Genomic DNA, 25,424 nt, shown 5'->3' on the forward strand with positions numbered 1-25,424 from the left:
ACGTATAGGAAATGAAGTCCAATCAGAACTTTGGTTGGAGTTTCATCTCCTTGGCAGAGATCGTGAGTCAGGAGCATTCCCAAAATAGCAATCACACTTCTTGGTTAGCAATGTCACCCAATGGTCAGTGCCATCATTTCTGAAGAAGGCCCAAAGCCAGGTGGTTAAAAGATGCACTTTCATTTCCTGCGACATTAGCCTAGTTCTGTGGAAGTTAGCATGAATATCACTTCTCCAAAACCCCTAAAATACTAACTATGTATCCACTATGGACAGAACAAGCGATGTTAGAATACATGAGAATGAACAGAGGGCCACCTCTTCCAATGTTTTAAAGGGTTAATGGTTGGCTGAATTGCTAAAATAACGCAAAACTCAAACACAATTGGCACTATTAAAAAAAAATTGTTCATGAAATTTAGGCATTTAGGAAATTACAAAAGACAATGGCTTCACTCACACTATTAGACAAACTTAATCCCAGTTTTATTAGAGTCATAGAGATGTACAGCACGGAAACAGACCCTTCGGTCCAACTCGTCCATGCCGACCAGACATACCAATCTAATCTAGTCCCATTTGCCAGCACTTGGCCATATCCCTATAAAGTCTTCCCATTCATATACCCATCCACATGCCTTTTAAATGTTGTAATTGTACCAGCCTCCACCACTTCCTGTGGCAGCTAATTCCACACATGCACCACCCTCTGCATGAAAAAGTTGCCGTTTAAATTTTCCTTTCTCACCCTAAACCTATGTCCTCTAGTTCTGGACTCCCACACCTCAGGGAAAAGACCTTGTCTATTTACCTTATCCATGCCCCACATGATTTTATTAACCTTTATAAAGTCACCCATCAGCTTCTGATGCTCCAGGAAAATGGCCCAGCCTATTCAGTCTCTTCTTATAGCCCAAATTCTCTAACCCTAGCAACATCCTTGTAAATCTTTTTTGTACTCTTAAATTTTACAACATTGTTCCTACAGGATGGAGGCCAGAACTGCACACAATAATTCAAAAGTGGCTTAGCCAATGTCCTATACAGCCCAACTCCTATACTCAATGCTCTGACCAATAAAGGAAAGCATACCAAACGCCTTCTTCACTATCCTAGCTACCTGCGACTCTAATTTCAAGGTAGTATGAACCTGCACTCCAAAGTCTCTTTGTTCAGTCACACTCCCCAGGACCTTACCATTAAGTGTATAACTCCTGCTCTGATTTGCTTTCCAAAATGCAGCACCTCACATTTATCTAAATTAAACTTCATCTGCCACTCCGTCCATTGGCCCATCTGATCAAGGTCCCATTGTACTGAGGTTACCTTCTTCGCTGTCCACCTCCAATTTTGGTGTGACTTGCAAACTTATGAACCATGCCTCCTATGTTCAGATCTAAAAGATTTATATAAATGACAAAAAACAGTGGACCCAGCACCGATCCTTGTGACACACCATTTGTCACAGGCCTCCAGTCTGAAAGGCAACCCTCCATCACCACCCACTGTCTTCTATGATCGAGCCAGTTCTGTATCCAAATAGCTAGCTCTCCCTGTATTCCATGAGATCTAACCTTGCTAACCAGCTTTAAATGTAACTGGAAGAATTCACACTTTGTATCTGTAAAAGTCCTCCAAGGGCTATTCCTACTACAAGAAGAGATGATTTTGATGCTGTTTCAAATATAACCAAAACAAAATCTTACAACCCAAATGGGGTTACTTGAAGTTTGTAAAGCTTATAGCACCAGTAGGTACAGAAAAGAGTAGCCTTGATCAAAACCAATTTCAACACCTGAAGTTTTTAAAGGATGTGTGATACCAGGATGCAGTGATTCAGTTAATGAGAAATTGGAATTTAAGAAATTGAAGGGTACAGAAATGCATTCATCATAAATGATAGTTTATCACCACCCTTAATTAATGCTGCCAACGAATGGGAAAGAAGAAATTGTACAAGAAACATATCCAGTATGAGAGTATAACATATATGGTATTACATGTTTTAGGCAAAAAATAGCAAGCAGTACTACTTTTATTACACTTTTAGATAATCTATGCTGAAATTAAAAGTTACTCAAATAACATAGCTTGTAACAGCTTTTTACCTTTCAGCAATTCTTCCAGTTGTACCATTCACCACTTCTACCAAAGAATCTGACTGAGACCAGTTCAGACTGAGGGTTTTATGAACAGAATTTGTTAGACAGGGAAAGGCAGTTTCTGTAAGACATATTTGTGGTTTGCTGACAATGTAGAAATTTGGGAGCTTTGAAGTCAGTGAGTCATCTACACGCTGTTTAATTGCAACCTCTACTCCACGTGTATCTGTGCAGTTGGTGTCACCTGGAGGACCAAATCAAAGATGATGTTATAAGCATTTGAACTGATTGGTTTCATTCTTAATTTAGTTTTACAAGGAGGAAGTTAGAGGCATGATGCACAGTACAGATAAGAGTTGACACAAATTGAAGGGCAAATAGTAAGGAAGACTTAACAGTGTGAAACATATAGAAATTGCTGGAAAAACTCAGCAAATCTGGTAACACCAGTGGAGAGAAATTAGAGTTAACGTATCATGTCCAGTGATCTTTCTTCTGAATCCTTTTCCCATTTGTGGAGAGAGAAAAAACATTACATTTAAACAATAAAAATTCAAGTAGTTATGTTTCTAAAGTTTATTAAATGGCAGAGGATCTTCTAATAAACATTTAATTTGCAAGCAATTTAATCACCACAACCAGCTTTATGGACAGAAGACTACAAACCTAACCATTTCAAAGCTTTTGCCTCAAGTATCCTATATTTTCTTAAGTAATTTTCATTTAAAATTGAAAAAGATAATTTGTACTTATATAACACTTACCTAAACATGATTAAAAGTTGAAGACGTCAAAAGTGGCCTGGGAGTTCAGAGGACTTTGGGGCTAACTATCATTGTCTATAGGTTCAGAATCATGAATAGAAATTAAAATTGGGTGAGGCATCAAATTAACTTTGTCAACTGATTGGCTATTGAGCATTGCTAGTTAGGGAGACTCTGTCTAAACAATTAGCAGATTAAAAAATAACAGAACCATCCCCCAATTCTACATTAATTAAAAATTAATACTAAGATTATGGACTAAAGCCTGATATATAGTGTTAAGTAATACCCTCAATCTCACTGAAAATAGTGGCTATATGATCTGCTCATGTTCCTTCATTCTCGCAGTCACTGTTTGGTGCTGATACTCCAGGGGTTTAAAGTTGTTATAAATCAGGATGCCAATATTAAGTAAAACAGATTAATCCCACTGCCTTTAACATTGTTCCTTGGAATGCTCTCTTAGAATGATAGAGGTCTACAGCACGGAAACAAGCCCTATGGCCCAACTTGTCCATGCCACCTAGTCTTCACAATTTAAACGAGTCCCATTTGCCTGTGTTTGGTCCATATCCCTCCAAAACTTTTCCATCCATGTACCGATCTAAATGTTTCTTAAGTGATACAATTGTATTCATTTCCACCATTAACTCTGGCAGCCCAATCCAGACACTCACCTTCCTGTGTGAAAAAACTGCCCCTCTGGACTCTTTTGTATCTCTCCCCTTAAACTTATGCCCTCGTTTTAGATTCCCTACCATAGGGGGAAAACTGTCAGCTATCTACCTTATCAATGCCTCTCACGATTTTATATACCTCGATAAGGTCACCCCTCAACCTTCTGTGCTCCTGTTAAAAAAAAGCGTATCCGCTCTCCTATTAGCCCAATCCTTCCAGTTCAGGTAGCATCCTAGTAAATCTTTTCTGCACTCTTTCTAGCTTAATAATATCCTTTCTGTAGGGTAACGAGAACTGTACGCAGTACTCTAAAATCCCTAGGACCTGATCAGATGTACCCTAGAACTCTGTGGTAAGCTAGGGAAGTGATTGCCGGGCCTCTTATTGAGATATTTGTATCATCGATAGTCGCAGTTGAGATGCCAGAAGACTGGAGATTGGCTAACGTGGTCTCTTATTGAAGAAAGGTGGTAAGGACAAGCCAGGGAACTATAGACTAGTGAACCTGACGTCGGTGGTGGGCACGTTGTTGGAGGGAATCCTGAGGGACAGGATGTACATGTATTTGGAAAGGCAAGGACTGATTAGGGATAGTCAACATGGCTTTATGTGTGGGAAATCATGTCTCACAAACTTGAGTTTTTTGAAGAAGTAACAAGGAGGATTGATGAGGGCAGAGCGGCAAGTGGGTTGTATATGGACTTCAATAAGGCGTCTGATACGGTTGCCCATGGGAGACTAGTGAACAAGGTTAGTTCTCATGGAATACAGGGAGAACTCACCATTTGGATACTGAACTGGCTGTAGGCTGGTGGAGGAGGGTTGTTTTTCAGACTGGAGGCCTGTGACCAGTGGAGTGCCACAAGGATCAGTGCTGGGTCCACTACTTTTCATCATTTATATAAATGATTTGGATGTGAGTATATGAGGTATAGTTAGTAAGCTTGCAGATGACACTAACATTGGAGGTGTAGTGGACAGGGAATAAGGTTACCTCAGATTACAACATGACACTAACATTGGAGGTGTAGTGGACAGGGAATAAGGTTACCTCAGATTACAACAGGATCTTGACCAGATGGGTCAATGGGCTGAGAAGTGGCAGATGGAGTTTAATTCAGATAAATGGGAGGTGCCGCTTTTTGGGAAAGCAAATCTTAGCAGGACTTATACACTTAATGGTAAGGTCCTGGGAGTGTTGCTGAACAAAGAGACCTTGGAGTACAGGTTCATAGCTCCTTGAAAGTGGAGTCGCAGGTAGATAGGATAGTGAAGAAGGCGTTTGATATGTTTTCCTTTATTGGTCAGAGTTTTGAGTACAGGAGTTGGGAGGTCATGTTGCAACTGTACAGAACATTGATTAGGAATTGTGAGTAATTCTGGTCTCCTTCCTATCAGAAAGATGTTGTGAAACTTGAAAGGGTTCAGAAAAGATTTACAAGGATGTTACCAGGGTTGGAAGATTTGAGCTACAAGGAGAGGTTGAATAGGCTAGGGCTGTTTTCCCTGGAGCATTGGAGGCTGAGGGGTGACCTTACAGAGGTTTATAAAATCATGAGGGGCATGGATAGGATAAGTAGACAGTCTTTTCCCTGCGGTGGAGGAGTCCAGAACTAGAGGGCATAGGTTTAGGGTGAGAAGGGAAAAATATAAAAGAGACCTAAGGGGCAACCTTTTCACTCAGATAGTGATACGCTTATGGAATGAGCTGCCAGAGGAAGTGGTGGAGGCTAGTATAATTGCAACATTTAAAAGGCATCTGGATGGGTTTTTGAATAGGAAGGGTTTGGAGGGATATGGGCTAGGTACTGGCAGGTGGAACTAGATTGGGTTGGGAAATCTTGTCAGCATGGACAAGTTGGACCGAAGGATCTGTTTCCATGCTGTACATCTTGATGACTCTCTATGACTCTAAATGTGGCCTCACCAACATCTTATACACCTGCAATAAGACGTCCCAACTCCTATACTCAATGCTCTGACCAATGAAAGCTAGCATGCTGAAAGCCTTCTTTCGCCACTCTTAGTCCTCATCAATACTTTTTCTCATGGTCACAGCTAGAACAGCTCAAATTGAACCCTACAGGCAGAATTTTTTTTTCAGGAATTTTGTGGAGAGTTTCTTTCTGTAAGGTCTAGTGGATCATCTTATGAAATTTTCTAGTTCTCACTCCATTCTGTATGCAACATGACTCTATGGTTCCGTGCACTGATGATCTACCAATCAACTCTGGTAGAGCTACTTGCCAGGTTTTTCACTGTCTAGGCCATATTTAAATCCCAGCCATGCACCAGCTTAAATGCTGCAAGTCAGGAATTGTTCTTTACCATACACACAATGGGAAGAATTACCATAGAGATGGCAGAAAGAAGTAAATTGGCACTCACTTTGTTGAGAGGGATCTGGATTTTTTGGTGGATGGTGTAGTGGAAAGCAGGGGCTTTTCCCCCAGGACTGCTAGAGGAAACAATGGCATCAGACCCTGCCAGCCAGGTCTGAAGTAGCTATCTAGATCAGTGTAGTGTCCACGGTCCGGAGATCATAAGGCATTGATTGGAGCTGAAGTAGCCCATTTGGCCTTTCAAGACAGATATGGGCCAAAAACAGGGAAATGGGACTAGTTTAGTTTGGGAAATGTGGCTGGATGAGCAAATTGGACAGAAGGGTCTACTTCCATACTATATGACTTTATGACTAAATCTGCTTTGTTATTCAATGAGATCATTGCTAAGAAAGAGGGCAATAGATGATTATTTAGATAGATCTAGTGTGCAGTAATACAGGGAAAAGGTAGAAGGTTGGTACTATGTGATAGAACTGGTGCAGGCACAACGGGCTGAATAGCTGTGGGAGAAGGGGAATCATTTTGAGCGTGGAAGCCATTTTCCTTGCTTAGAGGAGACATGCTAAATTGCTGAAGCTATTCACAGGAATTGGCTGTGACAGCCATTTCCCTGACTGGAGGAAACATGTTCGTTAAATGGCCCGCTAATTGGATTCTCTCACTGACAATGCTGCTGTACCTCCATACCCACTGCCAAGTTCCCCAAGGCGTCTCTGTTCATGGGAACTCCAGATAAAACAATTCCCCTGCAGACAAGATGTCACCAAACTATTTAATATTAATAGGCACTGACTACTATGAACAGGATGGTATTCGATCAGTTTCAATTGTTCAACTAATAAATGTTGTTAGACAAGTAATACTGTCAGCCTATTGAACCATTGTTCAATTAACACATTTGTTTATTTCATGATATGGTGGGAAGAGGTCAAACATGTCAATTTCACAAGGTCTGCATAAGCCGTTTATTGGAAATGGGACAATAGCTGTCTTCTGCACCATAATAATTGTGGTTCTATGATAATCCTCACCACCTTCTGTGTCAAAAACTTTCCCCTCTGGACTCTTCTGTATCTCTCCTCTTAAATCTATGCCGTCTAGTTTTAGATTCCCCTGCCATACGGGGAAGCTTTCAGTTATCTATGATGTGGAGGTGCCAGTGTTGGACTGGGGTGAACAAAGTTAAAAGCCACACAACATCAGGTTGTAGTCCAACAGGTTTATTTGAAAGTATTAGCTTTTAGACCACTGCTCCTTCATCAGGTAACTAGTGGAAGGAGCAGCGCTCTGAAAGCTAGTACTTCCAAATAAACCTGTTGGTCTATAACCTGGTATTGTGTGATTTTTAACTTTACCTTATCTATGCCTCTCAATGTCATTTTCCTGTCTTTTCCTTATTACCCTTGATTTCCTTACAGATAAAAATCTGTGAAGGGCTGACACCATTAACTTCCATTCTGTCAACTTGACTTCAAATTCCATGTTGTAAATGACATGATACTTGCTCAATTTGTTCAGCGTCTTGACCTCAAAAGAAGGTCAAAACATACATTTCACTAGAGGGGGTTATAAAATAGCAGAACAATTGAGTGAAGCAACCAATGATAGCCAGTTACAACAAAGAAAGACCTATTTGATCAGGTATGTTGTTTTGAAAAAGCGGTTATAACTGATTGATTAGTTGCACCAGTGTAAACATTAGAAAGTAAAATTTGCCCCATTATGACCCATGTTTTGCCTTCCGTAACCATCTAAATAGTCTGTTCTTTGCAACCTATCAAGCCATCTCTTTTTCTTTGCTCTGCCTTTGCATTTGTTCTCAACCTGTTGCACGTGACATTTCTATTTCTAATGCAGGACTTCAATTCTCATTCATTCAGGCAGAGCTACTTTGTGCTTTTACACGTGTATGTTTATGCCCCATGGATATTTAGGCAGTGCTATCTTTATAACAGGCACGTGCCACTCAGTGGCTTGACTGTGATGTAGTGCTCTGTGCTACTATTTCTGCAGAAGTGCACTTGGTGCTCTACCCAACTAGCGGCGCTCTGAAAGCTAGTGCTTCCAATTAAACCTGTTGGACTATAACCTGGTGTTGTGTGATTTTTAACTTTGTACACCCCAGTCCAACACCGGCATCTCCAAATCATAACTATCCAACTACAGCATTGCCCCTAAACACAGCCATCAAACCAAATTGTTTTCAGTGTTGCTCTAAGTTATATCGGTTCTCAACATCCACAAGAGGATGTGACAAAAATAGAAATTGCTAGAAAAGCTCAGCAGACGGGGCAGCATCTGTGGAGTGAAGTCAGAGATAACATTTTGGGTCAAGTGACCCTTAGAACTGTTCTGAGGAAGGGTCACTTGACCTAAAACGTTGACTGATTTCTTTCCACAGATGTTGTAAAATACCTGTTCAGCTTTTCCAGCAATTTCTATTTTTGTCTCTGAACATAACATTCACAGTTTTTGTTTTTTATCTGCAAGGGGATGTAACTTTGATTCTATTCATGGCACTTGTTGACAGAGTTGTTGAAACAATACCTTTAAGCTGTGCATCTGATTATTGTACAGCATGCAAATATGCCTTCTCATTCAAAGCACTTTAAGTGCCCATTTTAATCTAGGTAAAATGATAAGCTTTACCTGATTCTCAGACATGAAATTAAAGCCATTTAAACTTGTTAGTCTGATTAATATATTCCATGAATAACTTCCACTCATTCTGACAGAAAATGAAAATGATGTGATTTGGAGTAGAACAAACATGACGACAGACAGCATTGGTGCATATGAGAATGAATAATAAATTTCTTGAACATAGGTAATTTAAGAAAAATCAAAAATATTCATTACCTTTTGACAAGCTACAAAATACCTAATTGGACCCAAATGCTAAAACACTATAATTAAAAAATGCATTATTATTTTAATAATGATGGCTACTTTAGCAGATTATGAATTTTCTTGGTATGGAAATATCACACTTACCAATAAGAATGCTGTTGATGTAGATGGGTTCAATGAAGTGACTAAGTAGAGCACCTTGAACTCCAAGCACTTCCCAACGAGTAAGTTTATCACTGGCTGACATGCTGCACACTCTAGAAGCAGTTACTTCAGGACTGCAATGACTAATTGCGAACACCTTCCCATCCAAAATAACGTGAAGTTCCATCTCTTTATTAGTGTGAAAGGTAGATATTGAGTGAGGAGCCAGATGCCTGTATAAGGAAAAGGTTATACATTGCCCTTACAAGTTACAAATAGAGGTGGAAAAACAAATATGTCAATAAGCAACCTTAAAGCAAATAGCTAAGTTAACATGTTGACTTTAATCTTACGAAGTTTAAAAAAATCCCTTAAAAGGGTTCGGGGAAACTACAAAAACTCAAGTCACAGAAAGTAACTTAATGGTTTGAATAGCTGCAATTTTCTAATTGGAAAATTATTAAGATGTAACAAGTTTGACTTAATTTAAATCATAATTTAACATGTTTCTGAGTATCCATGTGTACAGTAGTGGTGAGGCGCCTTAACAGCCATGAGATATCAGAAAACAACCTTAACATGTTAACTTGCTGTTTTCTCTTTGCAATTTCCATAAGTTTTGATGCTTGTTTATAGCAATCTATTAATTTCATTTGCAACAATTTATTTTGGGTACCAGATTACTAGTAGACAATGTTAAGTACTTCCTTGAGTTTTTTTTTAAAAAAGACTGATGGAAATATATTTTGGAATAAATACATGCTGGTTATGTCCAAGATGAGTGATCAGGGTGAGCTAATGGCTCTAGTGATATTGTGTTAAACTTTTGATTTTAATCTTACATTTTCTACCAGAGTACAGAATCACTGGCTAATCCTGAAAACTAACTTTGCACTCCATTATATCAGAGTAATAATCATTCAGTTGAAGGAGTTATAGAGTGAAGGTTCAAGGAACAAACTTAAGTATAGGTCTAAGATCACCTGACTTCCTTTTTGTCCATTCTATTGGATGAGGTGCAGCCAGGTTTATGGTCGCAATGAATGGAAGAAGAGACCTTGCATGCTCTGAAGTGTCATATAATTAATTAGATAATAGTTATTTACTCCTTAGCAGGCCAGCTTCACCTCGCAGCTACATTTGACAAAAAAGGAAGATACCAGTGCACTTCAATTCCAATGACAAAGGACCAAATGACCAGCTAGCCATTTCTGTAGTGTAGTTGAGGGTTGTTCATTGGAATCCTGCAAAATCCCATACATAGCACACTTGGGAGGGAACTGCACAGGAAAATGAACATTTCAATGGGCAGTACCCCTGCACCTGCAACCTTCTGAAAATATCCATTTAAGAAAGTTCCACTCCTGATAATAGTTATCAAGGAGAAGTTAGAAGAGTAATAATCTAGTCTAATTCCTTGGTAACTACTAAATTGACACTAACTTACCACACATCCCCAACTCCACCTCAATACAACCCTTTTGCCACCTGCACCCAAAGCCCCACTTTGCCCAGTACAAAAGCTAACAGATCACTCCTGTTCCCCCATAGCTCAACGACCCTCTTCCCTCTACTACAGGATCCACCAAGTCTCTCTTTCTCCCTCCCTCTCTCACCCACTACCCAACTTGCTGGATTCAACACTCCCTCTCCACTGCTGGATCTAATACCACTTATGTGACACCCTACCCCTACATAAAAGTTCCATAGATGCTGGAAACCTGCAATCAAAACAGCAAGAGCTGGAGAAACTCAGCAGGTCTAGTAACATCTGGAAATAAGGTTAACAATGTCAGTCCAATATGAAGAGTTATATTAAACTCAAATATTAACTTTGTTTCACTATCCACAGATACTGCCTGATGTGGAATCAAGGGTTATGGAGATAAGGCAGGAACAGGATACTGATTAAGGATGATCAGCCATGATCATATTGAATGGTTGTGTGGGCTCGAAGGGCAGAATGGCCTACTCCTGCACCTATTATCTATTGATGAGTTCTTGCAGCACTTTTTTTTGTACCTGATTGCTATACTTGTATTACACACTTATCCTGTCACCAAGAACTGCCAAAGTAACTGTTCTGCTGGGCATTTAAAACACAAAATATTGCAACCACTACTGTGGGAACACTGAGCATGGTTCGACTTCTGGGAGAAAGTGAGGACTGAACTACAAACACAATACTGGATTTAAGGGAAGCACAATATTTCTGAAGCAGCTGTGATTTGAATGTTTTGCTAGAACTGCAGAACTCTGTCTTAAAGCAAAACAAATAGGAGTGGAGAGACGGTTTAACTATAATTGCTAGTCATTAGAAAGTGTAGCTTATTATATTCTACTGTCAGGATAGATAATGTTATCAAATTAAAAGAAAACAATTGGTTGGGGTCACTAACTTAAGGTAGAGTAACACAGAGCACTAATGTATAACTATAGGCAACTTTTAGAGTTTTTTATTAACAACAGGAATTACACACAATCTGAAGTTGGCAAATGATTCTAACATCAATGCCTATCATCAATTGATTAATTCAAGCTTTTGTCAATGGAAACATGTTTGTGAGCTTTTAAGTTCTCATATTTATATTCCAGCAGTAGAAGAATGCAGCTAAAGGCATAGCTAGGGAATTATGACATAACTTAGCTTCTCATTTAATAATGGAAATAATATTGCAGTGTGCGCTGAATGTGTGACAGAATTGTGACCAGGTCCACATGAAGCATAAAAAGCAAGTTTAATGAATCTGTGTTGAAGACAGTCTAATTTGTTGTCAGATTTGAAAACTATATATCCTGAAATTATCAGCACCTCAATATTAGAAAGAGAATAGAAATAATGTAAAATATTCAAAATATTATACACATTTTTCACATTCATTGGACATGCTCTAAAAGTAGCAAATACATTTTTTATGGAGTTTTGGGAAAATTACCCCCAAGCAAGTCACTGTTTAGAACCTAGACTTCAACAAAATGAATACCATTCTTATAAAATATGCATTACTTTATGCATGTATTCATACCAGCTCAACATTAGACTAACTCAAAACTCTGACTTGTTAACTTACAACTGTTTTATCTGTGCAGCTCCTTTTGGTAGTTGATTCAGGTAAAGGTGAAAGTTAATACGATCCTTTACAGTAATAACGTTCCTTCCAGTGTCGATACAAAAAATAGACTGGTTCACCACATCAGGATTTTTGTTGTAGAACATGAGAAGATGCCTGTAAAGATACCTGGAAAGCACATGGATGCACATAAATAGCTTTTTCACTTGTAAAAAATTCCAATGCAATAAAATCTGTCTGTACTTTGGTCACTAAAAATAACAAATGAAAATGAATGTGTTTTAGAAGCTATGTGATAATGTTTTAATAGTAATCTGTTGCAGAGAAATCTAATGTGCTGCAAAAGTACAAGTACACTTACTACAAAAACAAGTGACATGTGTTATAATAATTTGTATTGTATCAAGGGGAACATGACACATATTCCAAGGTTCTTTTCTGAGGGTCATCTTTCACACACTGGAATACACCAATTTAGGGGTACCAGAGGAAGCAACATAAAGAAAATTCATCTCTGACAGAAGAATTCCTCATTTGATCAAATACACTTCCGCATCATACATAAGCAAGAGCCCTGCTTTGGGATCAAAAAGCGGAACACAGTAGATACCAGAAATTTTAAATATAAACAGAAAATTTTGGACAAACTCAGGTCAGGTAGCTTCTGTTGGGAGAGAAGCAGAATTAATACTTTAGGCTTGTGAGTAACCTTTTTACAAGACCAGGGCAAGTTAGAACAGTTTTTAAATAAGGGATGGCTGAAAAAAAGCTCTATTTTAGGATGGAAGATGTGAGAAATTGAATGATAGAAGAGTTAATATTACAGGGTCAAAGGAATTTGTGATGGAGTTGAAATAAAAGATATAGATGTGCTGCTAACTGAAAGCAAAAATAAAGGAAAACTGCAAAGTTTCAGTTCTGAAACTGTTAAACATGCAATCGGAAGATGATGTACTATATTATATTGGTGTTTCACTGGTACAATAGGCCAAGGAGAGCGGATGTCAGCAATGGATAGCAAGTTCAAAGACACCAATTTACCAATTTGTGGTGAAGTTGAAAGACACATTTGTGGATAGAAGCTCTACAAAGGTGATTGCCTATTTGATATTCCAAGGCACAGAGCAGCACATTTTGAAACAGCGAATACACCTTGGAAGTTGCATAAGTAAACCACGATATATTTGGGGCTTGGTCAGCAGGGAGTGTGCTTCTTACGGTACTTGAAATAAAGATTGCATTGGTGCTTCTGAGAGGTCTTCATTTTTCTTTGAACCGATGCCTGGCAGGGTCCTCAACTATCACATTTTCAACATTATGCTCTCCCTCTGCCCCATCTCCAAGTCATAGAAATAGACCCTGCAGTCCAAATAGTCCATACTAAACATAATTCCTAAATGAACTAGTCCCACCTGCCTGCTCCTAGTCCATATCCATCTAAACCTTTCCTATTCATGTACTTATCAAAGTGTTTTTAAACATTTTGTAATTGTACCCACATCCACTACTTCCTCAGTAAGTTCATTCCATGCGCAAACCACCCTCTGTTTAGAACAATCTAACCTTCATGCATTTTTTAAATCTCTCCTTTCACCTTAAAAAAAGTTCCCCCCAATCTTGAAATCCCCCATCCTAGGGAAAAGTAACCCTGTCTATAACCCTCATTATTTTATAAACTTTTATCAGGTTAGCTCTCAACCTCAATGCTTCAGTGAAAAAGGTCCCAGCCTATCCAGCCTTTCTTTATACCTCAAACTTTCCATACCTGGCAACATCCTGGTAAATCTCTTTTGAATGTTTTTCAGCTTAATATATCCTCCCTATAACTGAGTAATCAGAACTAGATACAGTATTGTAGAAGAGCCCTCATCTGTACAATGTCAACATGATTTCCCAACTCCTGTATTCAACAAACTCAGCAATGAAGGCAAGTGAGCCAAGTGCCTTCTTAACCACCCTGTCTACATGTGGTGCAAACTTCAAAGAATTATCTCTACTCCTAGGTCCCTCTGTTCTACAACACTACCATTAATTGTAATAAGCCCTACCCTTATTTGTTGTACCAAAACATAACTCAAATTTATCCAGATTGAACACCATCTGCCATTTTTCAGCCCACTGAGCCATTTTATCAAGATCCCTGTGTAATCTTAGAAAACCTTCTTGACTGTCTACTTTGCCACCAACTTTGGTGTCATCGGAAAACTTACTAGATTTCTATATTCTCATCAAAATCATTGATATTAACGACAAACGAAAAACGACCCAGAATCAATCCCTGTGGAACACTATTGGTGACAGGCCTCCAGTGCACAAAGCCAACTTCTACCACAGGTCTCTGTCTTCTGCCATTAAGCTACACAGGACATCTCCTCTTCCCACTGATCACTGTACAATAAATCAAAGTTTTTCGACTCCCAACAGATCTTCCACTCTTCTTCTAGCATTCTGAAGGGGCCACTCCATCCATAATAGACAATAAGTGCAGGAGTAGGCCATTCTGCCCTTCGAGCTTGCACCACCATTCAATATGATCATGGCTGATCATCCTTAATCAGTATCCTGTTCCTGCCGTATCTCCATAACCCTTGTTTCCACAATCCTTGAGAGCTCCATCCAAGTCTTTCTTAAATGAATCCAGAGATTGGGCCTCCACTGCCCTTTGGGGCAGAGCATTCCACACAGCCACCACTTTCAAGAATACCCAGTTTCAGTCTTCTGTTGTGCTAAAACAACATTGAAATCCCAAAGCACCTTTCTGTACCAAAGTAGGAGGCGAAACAGCTGCCCTTTCAACCCATCCAAAAGCTTCAAGCATTTCTTTCAGAGTTGTACTACTTCCAATTTAGTTTACCGTATTTGCTGTTTTCTTCAATGTGGTCTCCTCTATATTACAGAGCTCAAATGCAGAATGAATTACTACCTTGTGAAACAGCTCCATTCAGTCCACAAGCATGAAACTCCATGGTCTGTCTACCTTGCCTACATCTTTGCCCTTGGCCTGCTGCATGGTTCAAATTAAGCTCAATATAAGCTTGAGGAACAACATCTCATTAATTGCACAATTTACAACCTTCTGGATTTAACATTGTGTTCAAGAATTTCAGACTCTAACTCAGCCCTCTAGTTTGTTTCCTTTTCTTCACATGTTTTAGTTCTCTTATTTTCACTTTCAGATAGCAGCACACCTGCTCTCAGCACATTTGTTGTTTCTTTTCCTGCACTATCACCATTTTATGTGGCACTGTAGGAGTTTCCTGTGTTCAAACTCTCCTGTCTATCACTGTATCACAGACTTTCCTGTCACTCTGTGCTCTCCACTATTATATCTCAAACTTTTCTCAGGTCTGCTGAAAGGGCATTGAGCTAAAATGTTTCTCTCCCCAGAGGCTGTCAGATCTGCTGAATACTTCCCATTTAGGGACATTGGTGCTACAAAGTATTTGCAAAACGTTTATCACTCACACTCCCCTTAAGGAAACGAGATGAGTGATAGATGCTCAAAATTAAGGAAACCCTGCAAATGGATCTGATACATTATGTTCATTTGTTGATAGTATAAGAAACAGGAGCAAGAATAGACCATATGGCAATTGTACGTATTCAACCACCTCTGTATTAACTGCACATTTCTGCCCAATCCCAAGAACACAAGTAATAAGAGCAAGAGTAGATGATACAGCTCATCAAGTCTGCTCTGTCATTCAAATAGACTCTGGGTTAATCTCTGGCTTCCATTCCATTTTTCTGGCCAGTCCCCATATCACTTAATTCCTGGAGGTGCCAAACATTTCTTTGGTTGACCCTTAAATATATTAGAGAATGGATTATCCAGAAATTCAACAAGATGCATTTGACTACACCTTCTAAACTTTGAGATTTAACACTTAGAAGGACAAGAACAGTAGATGCTTGAAAATGCTACCTCGTCAAGTTGCCCCCCCAAGCTGCACACAATCCTGATTTGGAACAATATCACCATTCTTTTAATGTCACTGAGTCAAAATCCTTGAACCCACTTCCTGACAGCATTGTTGGTGCCCCATTTCACCACCTCTGTCTCAAGGACAACTGTGGATGGATAGTGAGTGCTGGCTTGTGTAGCAACACCCACATCCCCCAAAAGAATGAGAGGAAGAAAAAGCCTCTGGGATAAAGAATTCCAAAGATCTTCAACCTTTTAAAAAAGGCAATTTCTCCTCACTTCAGCTTTAAAGGTTCATTATCCTGAGATTCTGTCCTTATGATTTAAATTCACTGACCTGTGCAAATAATGTCTGAGAATCTACCCTCATTCTTTCAAGCTTCAATGAATAAAGACCCAATTTTATTGAGCCTCTCAACATAGGTCAACATCCTCACTACAGGGACCAATCATGCAAATCTTTGTTTTGGCATCTTCCATGAAAAACTTTATTAAAATAGGGAGATTGAAACTGAATACAGTATTCCATATATGTATTTTTAAAATTCAATCACTGGATATGGGCTTCACTGGCTAGGCTAGCATTTATTGTCCATTTCAAATTACACAAGTGGGAAATTAGACTGCTATGGGACTGGAGTCTAATGCAGGCCACACCAGGTGAGGACGGTAGTTTCGTTCCCTAAAGAACATTAGGGAACCAGATGGGTTTTCTGGCAATCGACAATCATAGTCATCATTAGTCTCTTAATTCCAGACTTTGTAGAATATGAATTGCACAATATGCCATGGCAGGATTCGAACCCAGGACATTACATGGGTCTCTGGATTAATAGTCCAATCGTAATACTAAGAAGCCATATATTCCAAAAGGTGTTACCAAGACCGTGTACAATTGCAGCAAGACATTTTTATTCTGGTAATCTAAAGTCCCTACAGTAAAGGCCAACATGCCTTTTATCTTCCTAATTGTTTTACTATTCTTTCCATTCTTTGTACAAATATAATCAAATCCCATCAGAACACCACACCTTTAAAAAAAATCTGCTTTTCTAATCCACTGACAAAATGATTGATCTCACCCAGAATATACTTCATCTCATGACTTGTTGTCTATTTGTTTTATTTGTCTACATCTCCTCACAGCCTGTGCCTTCTTCACAGTTTACATTATCACCTAGCTTTGTGTTATCAAAATGGGTCAAAATAAAAAGAGTATTGTGTCGAAGTTATTTATGTAAGCCACAATTAGCTGAAACTCCAGCACTTCAGTCATCTCAGCCTATTAACTTGAATATGTCTTGTTTTACATACTCCTTGTTTCCTGACTATCACCATGGATAAGCGATTGTTTAATATAATACCTCTAACTCCATATCTTGCCTAAATCATCTTTTGTGTGGTCCCTCAGCAAAAACATTTGGACATCTAGGTATAATACTTCCACTGATTCTTTTATCTATCCTACTAGTTACATTCTCAAAAAACTCTGATTTTCCTTTTGTAAAACAATGCTAACTTAGAAAGACACTGCATAATTCAAATAAGTGCAGAGTTAAAACTTCCCTATTAATAGATTCCAGCATCTCCCAATGACTGAAGTCAGGCTAACCAGTCTGTTGTCCTGGGTTTGCTATCCCTCCTTAAAAAGCACATCCACAATCTCAGCAGTTATCTCTTTTAGATCTCTATGACAAGGTCATTAGGACCCTGGGATTTGTCAGATTTTAGTTCCTTAAAATTTCTCTGACCTTTTTCTCTGCTTATACCAATTAATTTTCTCAACTTTTAAGTCTCTCGGTTATCTCCTATTTCTGGCATGCAACTTGTTCTGTCTTCAGTAAGGGCAGACACAAAGGCTATTTCCATGATGTTGCATTTGGAGGCAGAGATGGTATTTAGTCATGCAGGATAGTGGCATGTAAGGAGCCCTTCACATTCCCAACTCGACCTCCAAGTTTATGTATGGCCTTCACTGTTAACGGGTCTGACATAGAGTCTCTGGGGGGAGGAGGGGATTATGAGAGATGAGGGTGCAGGGCTTTACATTGATCTGCAGAACTAAGCAGATATATCTGCAACAGAGAAGGGATTTCTAACCTGGATGCTTCAGTTACAGAGCACCTCCACCTCCTGGCAGTAGGTGCGACTCCAGACTGAACAGAAGTCATGACACTCCCTTCATGCCAAGAAGGGAGTAGGAAATGCAAGGTCAGAAATATGTTTGACTCTCACTTCCATGATGAAAGTCCAGCCACATAAATCACATAATTATGACATGAATGACCAACCCTAAATGACTGGGGAGAGGTTGATTCATATGAACAAAGACAATGCAGCATTATCAGGATGGCAGCTGGTGGCTAGCTGTGTTCCGTAGGGGCCCATGTTAGGACCACAATTATTCACGTTATCCATTAATGATCTAGGCAAAGGAACTGCAGGCAGTTCTGCTAGGTTTACAGATAAAACAAAGATAGTTAGAGAGGCAGGTAATGTTGAGGAGGCAGAAGGCGACTGAAGGCATTGGACAAGCTACGAGAATGGGCAAAGAAGTGGTAAACAGAATATAATGTGGGGAAAGAGTGAGTTTATGCACTTTGGTAAGAAGAGGAGACATAGACTATTTCTAATCAGGGAAAAGCTTCAGAAATCTGAAGTGCAAAGGGACTTTGGGGAGTTTTAGTGCAGAATTCTGCTAAGGTTACCAGGCAGGTTCAATTCACAGCTAGGAAGGCAAATGCAATGTTAGCAGTCTTTTCAAGACAGCTAGAATACAAGAGCAGAAATGTACTGCTGAAGCTGTATAAGGCTCTGGTCAGACTGCAGTATTCGGAGCAGTTTTGGGCTCCATATCTAAGGAAAGATGTGCTAGCCTTAGAAGGGGTCCAGAGGTGGTTTACAAGAATGATTCCAGGTTGAAGGTTTTATCATATGAGAAGTAGTTGAGGATTCTGGGTCTATATGCAATGGAGTTTAGAAGGATGAGGGGAAATCTAAAGGATGAGGGGAAATCTAGTGGATCTAAAGAAAGGGAATTCATGGAATGCTTACAGGATGGCTTTTTGGAACAGCTTGTCATGGAGCCCACAAGAGAGCAGGCTATTCTGGACCTAGTGCTTTGCAATGAACCAGACTCTATAAAAGATCTTAAAGTAAGGGAACCCTTAGGAAGTAGCGACCATAATATGGTAGAGTTCAGTCTGGAGTTTGAAAGGGAGAAGGCGAAATCTGATGTAATGGTGTTACAGTTGAATAAAGGTAATTATGAGGGCATGAGAGAGGAACTGACTAAAATAGACTGGAAGCAGAGGCTAACCGGGAAGACACTAGAGCAAAAATGGCAGGAGTTTGTAGGTATAATTGAGGACACTGTACAGAGGTTCATTCCCAAGAAAAGAAAGATTAACCGGGGAGGGATTAGACAACCTTGGCTGACAAAGGAAGTCAGGAAATGTATTAAAGAAAAAGAGAGATCCTATAAAGTGGCTAAGAACAGTGGGAAATCAGAAGATTGGGAAGGATACAAAAGCAAACAGAGGATAACAAAGAGTGTAATAAGAAATGAGAGGATCAAATATGAAGGTAGGCTAGCCAGTAATATTAGAAATAATAGTAAAAGTTTCTTTCAGTACATAAGAAACAAACGACAGGCAAAAGTAGACATTGGGCCACTTCAAACTGATGCAGGGAGCCTAGTGATGGGAGATAAGGAAATAGCAGGAGAACTTAACAAGTACTTTGCGTCAGTTTTCACAGTGGAAGACATGAGTAATATCCCAAAAATTAAAGGGTGTCACGGGGCTGAGTTGAGTATGGTTGCCATTACGAAAGAGATAGTGCTAGAAAAGTTAAAAAGTCTTAAAATTGATAAATCTCCTGGCCCCGATGGGATACACCCTAGAGTTCTGAGAGAGGTTGCTGAGGAAATAGCAGAGGCATTGGTTGAGATCTTTCAAGAGTCACTGGAGTCAGGAAAGGTCCCGGATGATTGGAAGATGGCTGTAGTAACCCCCTTGTTCAAGAAAGGATCAAGGCAAAAGATGGAAAATTATAGGCCAATCAGCTTAACCTCGGTTGTTGGTAAAATTCTAGAATCCATCATTAAGGATGAGGTTTCTAAATTCTTGGAAGAGCAGAGTCTGATTAGAACAAGTCAACATGGATTTAGTAAAGGGAGGTCATGCCTGACAAACCTGTTGGAATTTTTTGAAGAGGTAACAAGTAGGTTAGACCAGGGGAACCCAGTGGATGTGGTCTATCTGGACTTTCAAAAGGCCTTTGATAAGGTGCCACACGGGAGACTGCTGAGCAAGGTGAGGGCCCATGGTGTTCGAGGTGAGCTGCTGGGATGGATTGAGGATTGGCTATCTAACAGAAGGCAGAGAGTTGGGATAAAAGGTTCTTTTTCAGAATGGCAGCCGGTGACGAGCGGTGTCCCGCAGGGTTCGGTGCTGGGGCCACAGCTGTTCGCATTATATATTAATGATTTGGATGAGGGAACCGGGGGCATTCTAGCGAAGTTTGCCGATGATACAAAGTTAGGTAGACAGGCAGGTAGTACTGAGGAAGTGGGGAGGCTACAGAAGGATCTAGACAGGTTGGGAGAGTGGTCCAGGAAATGGCTGATGGAATTTAACGTGAGCAAGTGCGAGGTCTTGCACTTTGGCAAAAAGAATATAGGAATGGACTACTTTCTAAATGGTGAGAAACTTAATAAAGCCAAAGCACAAAGGGATCTGGGAGTGCTAGTCGAGGATTCTCTAAAGGTAAACATGCAGGTTGAGTCTGTGATTAAGAAAGCGAATGCAATGTTGTCTCTTATCTCAAGAGGGTTGGAATATAAAAGCAGAGATGTACTACTAAGACTTTATAAAGCTCTGGTTAGGCCCCATTTGGAGTACTGTGTCCAGTTTTGGTCCCCACACCTCAGGAAGGACATACTGGCACTGGAACGTGTCCAGCGGAGATTCACACGGATGATCCCTGGAATGACAGGTCTAGCATATGAGGAACGGCTGAGGATACTGGGATTGTATTCGTTGGAGTTTAGAAGATTAAGGGGAGATCTAATAGAGACGTACAAAATAATACATGGCTTTGAAAAGGTGGATGCTAGAAAATTGTTTCTGTTAGGCGAGGAGACTAGGACCCGTGGACACAGCCTTAGAATTAGAGGGGGTCATTTCAGAACGGAAATGCGGAGACATTTCTTCAGCCAGAGAGTGGTGGGCCTGTGGAATTCATTGCCACGGAGTGCAGTGGAAGCCGGGACGCTAAATGTCTTCAAGGCCGAGATTGATAGGTTCTTGTTGTCTAGAGGAATTAAGGGCTATGGGGAGAACGCTGGCAAGTGGAGCTGAAATGCGCATCAGCCATGATTGAATGGCGGAGTGGACTCGATGGGCCGAATGGCCTTACTTCCACTCCTATGTCTTATGGTCTTATGGTCTTATCTGGTTGAAACTTACAAAATACTAAGAATCCTGGATATAGTGGACATGGAGAAAATGTTTCTACCAGAAAGGCTAAGATCTAAGGGCACAGCCTCCGAGTGGAGGGATGAAGCTTTAGAACTGAGACGGAGGAATTTCTTCAGCAAAGGTTGATGATTCTGTGGAACTCATTGCCGCAGACGGTTGAAGAGGTCAAGTCATTGAGTGTAATTAAGACAGAGATAGATAGGTTCTGCACTGGCAAGGGGATCAAGAGTTATGGGAAGAAGGCAGGAGAATGGGATTGAGAAACATATCAGACATGGTCAAATAGCAGAGCAGACTCGATGGAGCAAATAGCTTAACACTGTTCCAATGTCTTATGGTCTTTATGACACAAAATGAACTTTAAAAGGAATCCTAAAAACAAGCTTAAACATTTTAATAATTTGGCAAGAAAGAGAGGTAAAAATCATATTTTTTTTGGAGAATTGGAAATCATGCTGTATCCCTTTTCAGCACTTTTGTTTTAGACCCTGAAGGGTAGGGAGGAGGAGAGGTAGGAGCTGCTGTACTAATCAGAGGCAACATTACAGCAGTAGATTTATAAGGGACAAAATTAGAACATAATGGTGCTTAAGATAGAAACTGAATCCATATAGATTAGATAGAGAATAAGATGCGATTGCTCATGCCTTTCCATGTATACAACAGATCATCTACTGAGGTAGTAAGAGATAAATATTTAAGCAAATCTATGAAATGAACATAAGACAACAGTCAATAGCAATCAGAGATTGTAAATGTTCTCAAATAAATCTTCAAGACACAAGGAGACAAAGGATAAAGAGAATGGAAATTTTACTTTGTTACAGGAGAGAGGAATGACAACAGACAAGAGAAGTAGCTACAATATAAAATGGTTAAGGATAACAGTTGAAAAAGTCAAGTAAAATAAAGACAAAGGTAATACACTGAATAAAAATCTATGAGACAATAATGGAGCTAGGAAAGACACTGGAAAACAAAACATAATAAGTATAATTGATGAAGCAGCACAAAATTTTAAGAAGGATGAGCAGTAAGAGTTAAAAAATATATTATGCTGAGACAAGAGCAAATGAGAAAATAGAGGCCACATGAAAAAAATGTTAAGAATAAGACTGAAATTAAATAAATTAAAACAGACAAGGGATCCATGAAGAAATAGAAAATGTTGAAAAGCTTCCTGGAGATGGTTGAAAAATCAAGAGTGAAGATAGGGAGAAACAAAGAACCAAAATAGAAAAGGTGCTGGAAAAATTTATTAGACCAAGTCTAATTAGACTCCTTGCTAGTGCTGTTCTCTTCCCCATCTGCCCTCCCCAAAAATACAGCCAAAAGAAATTGTCCTCATGACATCCACCATGTCAAATACCTTCAGGATCTAATTTGTTGCAGTAAAATCACCTCTCATTCAACAAAAGCAATAAAGCAGAGATTGGCAAAAAAAAAAGAATAAGATGCAGTTAGAGCAACAGTCAAAAAAGTGAAAGAAATAGATTAGATTAGATTCCCTAGTGTGGAAACAGACCCTTCGGCCCAACTAGTCCACACCGACCCTCCGAAGAGTAACCCATCCAGACCCATTCCCCCTAACTATATAGGCAATTTAGCATGACCAATTCACCTAACCTGCACATCTTTGGACTGCGGGAAGAAACCGGAGCACCCAGAGGAAACCCATGCAGACATGGGGAGAACCTGCAAACTCTACGCAGACAGCCGCCCGAGGCTGGAATCGAACCCCAGTCTCTGGCGCTGTGAGGCAGCAGTGCTAACCACTGAGCCGCCATGCCACCCTTACAAAAATAAATAAAAAGAAACATTAAATGATTCTGAGATTAACATAAGGAAAGGTACACTGAGATGCACAAGATAAACTCAGGTAGTGACAGCAAAATAAAAAATTTGAATAGCAACTTGGCTCAGTTTTTGGATAACAGTTGAAGATGGCATTAGAGCACAAGAAATATTAGGAGTATGCTGTATGGCTTGTTGAGCTTGCTCTGCCATTCAACAAATTTATGATTGATCTTGAGCCACTTTTTCACCTGCTCTCCAAATTCCTCCTCCATTTCCTGAGGTGAAGGCACTCCATATATGGTTGATAAATTTACTGATCACATCAAGATATAGTAGGTAGGAAAATGAATTGCCAAGAGAAAGTAAAGACCATACAAGTAATTTTGATAGGGCTAAGTAAGTGGGTAAAAGCCTTGCAGATTAATGTGGAAAAATGTGAAACTTGCTCATTTTTGGCCAGAAGAACAGAAAGTCAGGACACTACTTAAATGGACAGAGACTGCGATAGAGAGATGAGTTGAAAGTGTGATGCTGGAAAAGCACAGCAGGTCAGGCAACATCCGAGGAATAGGACAATTGATGTTTCGGGCATAAGTCCTTCATCAGAAATGGTGAGATGTTGGAGTGTTCTGGTACATGAATCACAAAACATTAGAATGCAGATACAAGTGTCTTAGGAAGGCAAATCAAATTCTGATGTTTATTGCAAGGGTGATGAAACGTAAATGCAGAGAGATTTTACTGAAGTTGTATAGGGACTTGCTGAAGTCATATCAGGACTACTTTGTACAAGTTTGGTCTCCTTAATTGAAGGAGGACATAATTGTATTGCAAATAGTTTAGAGAAGGTCCATTTGACCCATTCCAGGGATGAAGCATTTTTATCAAGAAAGGATGAACAGGTTTTGACTGTTTATAACTGAGGGATCATCTTACTACAAATACAAAATTCTGATGGGATCTGACAAGGTGGACATCAGAAGGAGATCTTTTATTTTTTATTGCAGAGGACAGAAGGGAAAGCGAATGAGGCTAGTTGTTTTTTTTAGATCTAACTGATTTTCCAGCACCTTTTCCATAATGTTTACTGCTTCATGTTTCTCCTTTCCTTTAATTCTTCATTTTTCAGATATCTCAAAAGTTTCCTAAGTCTTTGACAGTGAACAAACAAAATAATTGACAAAACACATTCATCATAATTTGTTTTTCAATATCAGTTTGTGTGACTCACTTCAAGAGCATTGACACTAGCGTTAGTTTATTCATTCCTTATTTAACTACTTGTAGTTTTTATATTACTAGATAGCTAGCTTGGGTAAGAACAATCCAGGGAGGGAAAAAAATGGATTCCTGACTCAGTATCATCTGTTTACATTATCAGATTGGGTCAAGGTCTACCCCAAATGGGAGCTACATATTGCCTGGTAAGTCAAAAAACAATCCAGCAAGTCTTTTAATAGTAGTACGGTAAGAATTCAGGGCTAGTGTCTTCCTCTAAGAGCGAAGGGCAAGGGCAGAAAATCCAGCAAAGCCTGGATGTCAACAGATATCAATACTTTGATAAAGAAAAAGAAGAAAACATACATCAGGTATAGCACATTAAAAACAGGAGAGGCCCTTCAAAAGTACAGAGCATTCAGGAGGTAGTTTATAAAGGAAATTATAGGAGAAAAAGGGGCCACAAAAAATGTTTGGCAGATGGGATCATGGAAAACTCCAAGGTTTTTAATAAATATATTAAGAGTAAGAGGATTGCAAAATAAATAGTAGGACATATTACACAGAAAAGGGGCAACCTATGAATGGAGCCAAGGGATGTGGTGAGGTCTTAAATGAATATTTCTCATCTGCGTTCACAAAGGAGAAAGATATTGTGGCTGGGGATTTCAGCTGGGATGGTGAGGTTCTAGTACATGTTAAGATTAATGAGGTGGAGGTATTCAATGTTTAGCAGGCATATAAGTGCATATATACCCTGTTCCTGAGGTGCATTCCAGACTGCTTTAGGAAGGTAAGGGGGGGGGGGAAAAAGAGTGCTGAGACCTGGGGAATATATTTAATAATTTGCTAACCACGTGAAGTGCCAGATGACGAGCAAATATGGTTCCTTTGTTCGGGAAAGGCAGCAGGGATAGGCCAGATAATCGTAAACCAGTAATCTGATGTCAGTGGTAGGGAAATTATTGGAAAAAATTCTAAAGGACAGGATTAATCAATACTTGGAAAGGCAGGGATTGATCAGGGATAGTCAGCATGGATTTGTTA

At 39.6% G+C, this 25,424-nt stretch overlaps 1 protein-coding gene across 1 annotated transcript in view; it reads right to left on the reverse strand.

Annotated features, from left to right (window-relative positions):
• Positions 1 to 25,424, reverse strand: part of adad1 (adenosine deaminase domain containing 1 (testis-specific)) — a 98,418-nt gene that overhangs the window by 14,187 nt on the left and 58,807 nt on the right. Inside the window, exons 8-10 of the mRNA XM_072584204.1 lie at positions 11,955 to 12,122; positions 8,884 to 9,116; positions 2,109 to 2,346 (exon numbers count right to left, since the gene is read on the reverse strand). Of these exons, the coding sequence (XP_072440305.1) occupies positions 2,109 to 2,346; positions 8,884 to 9,116; positions 11,955 to 12,122 (639 nt within the window). The remainder of the gene's footprint in view (positions 1 to 2,108; positions 2,347 to 8,883; positions 9,117 to 11,954; positions 12,123 to 25,424) is intronic.

This window comes from Chiloscyllium punctatum, chromosome 14, assembly GCF_047496795.1.
Source record: "Chiloscyllium punctatum isolate Juve2018m chromosome 14, sChiPun1.3, whole genome shotgun sequence".
Lineage (NCBI taxonomy): Eukaryota > Metazoa > Chordata > Chondrichthyes > Orectolobiformes > Hemiscylliidae > Chiloscyllium > Chiloscyllium punctatum.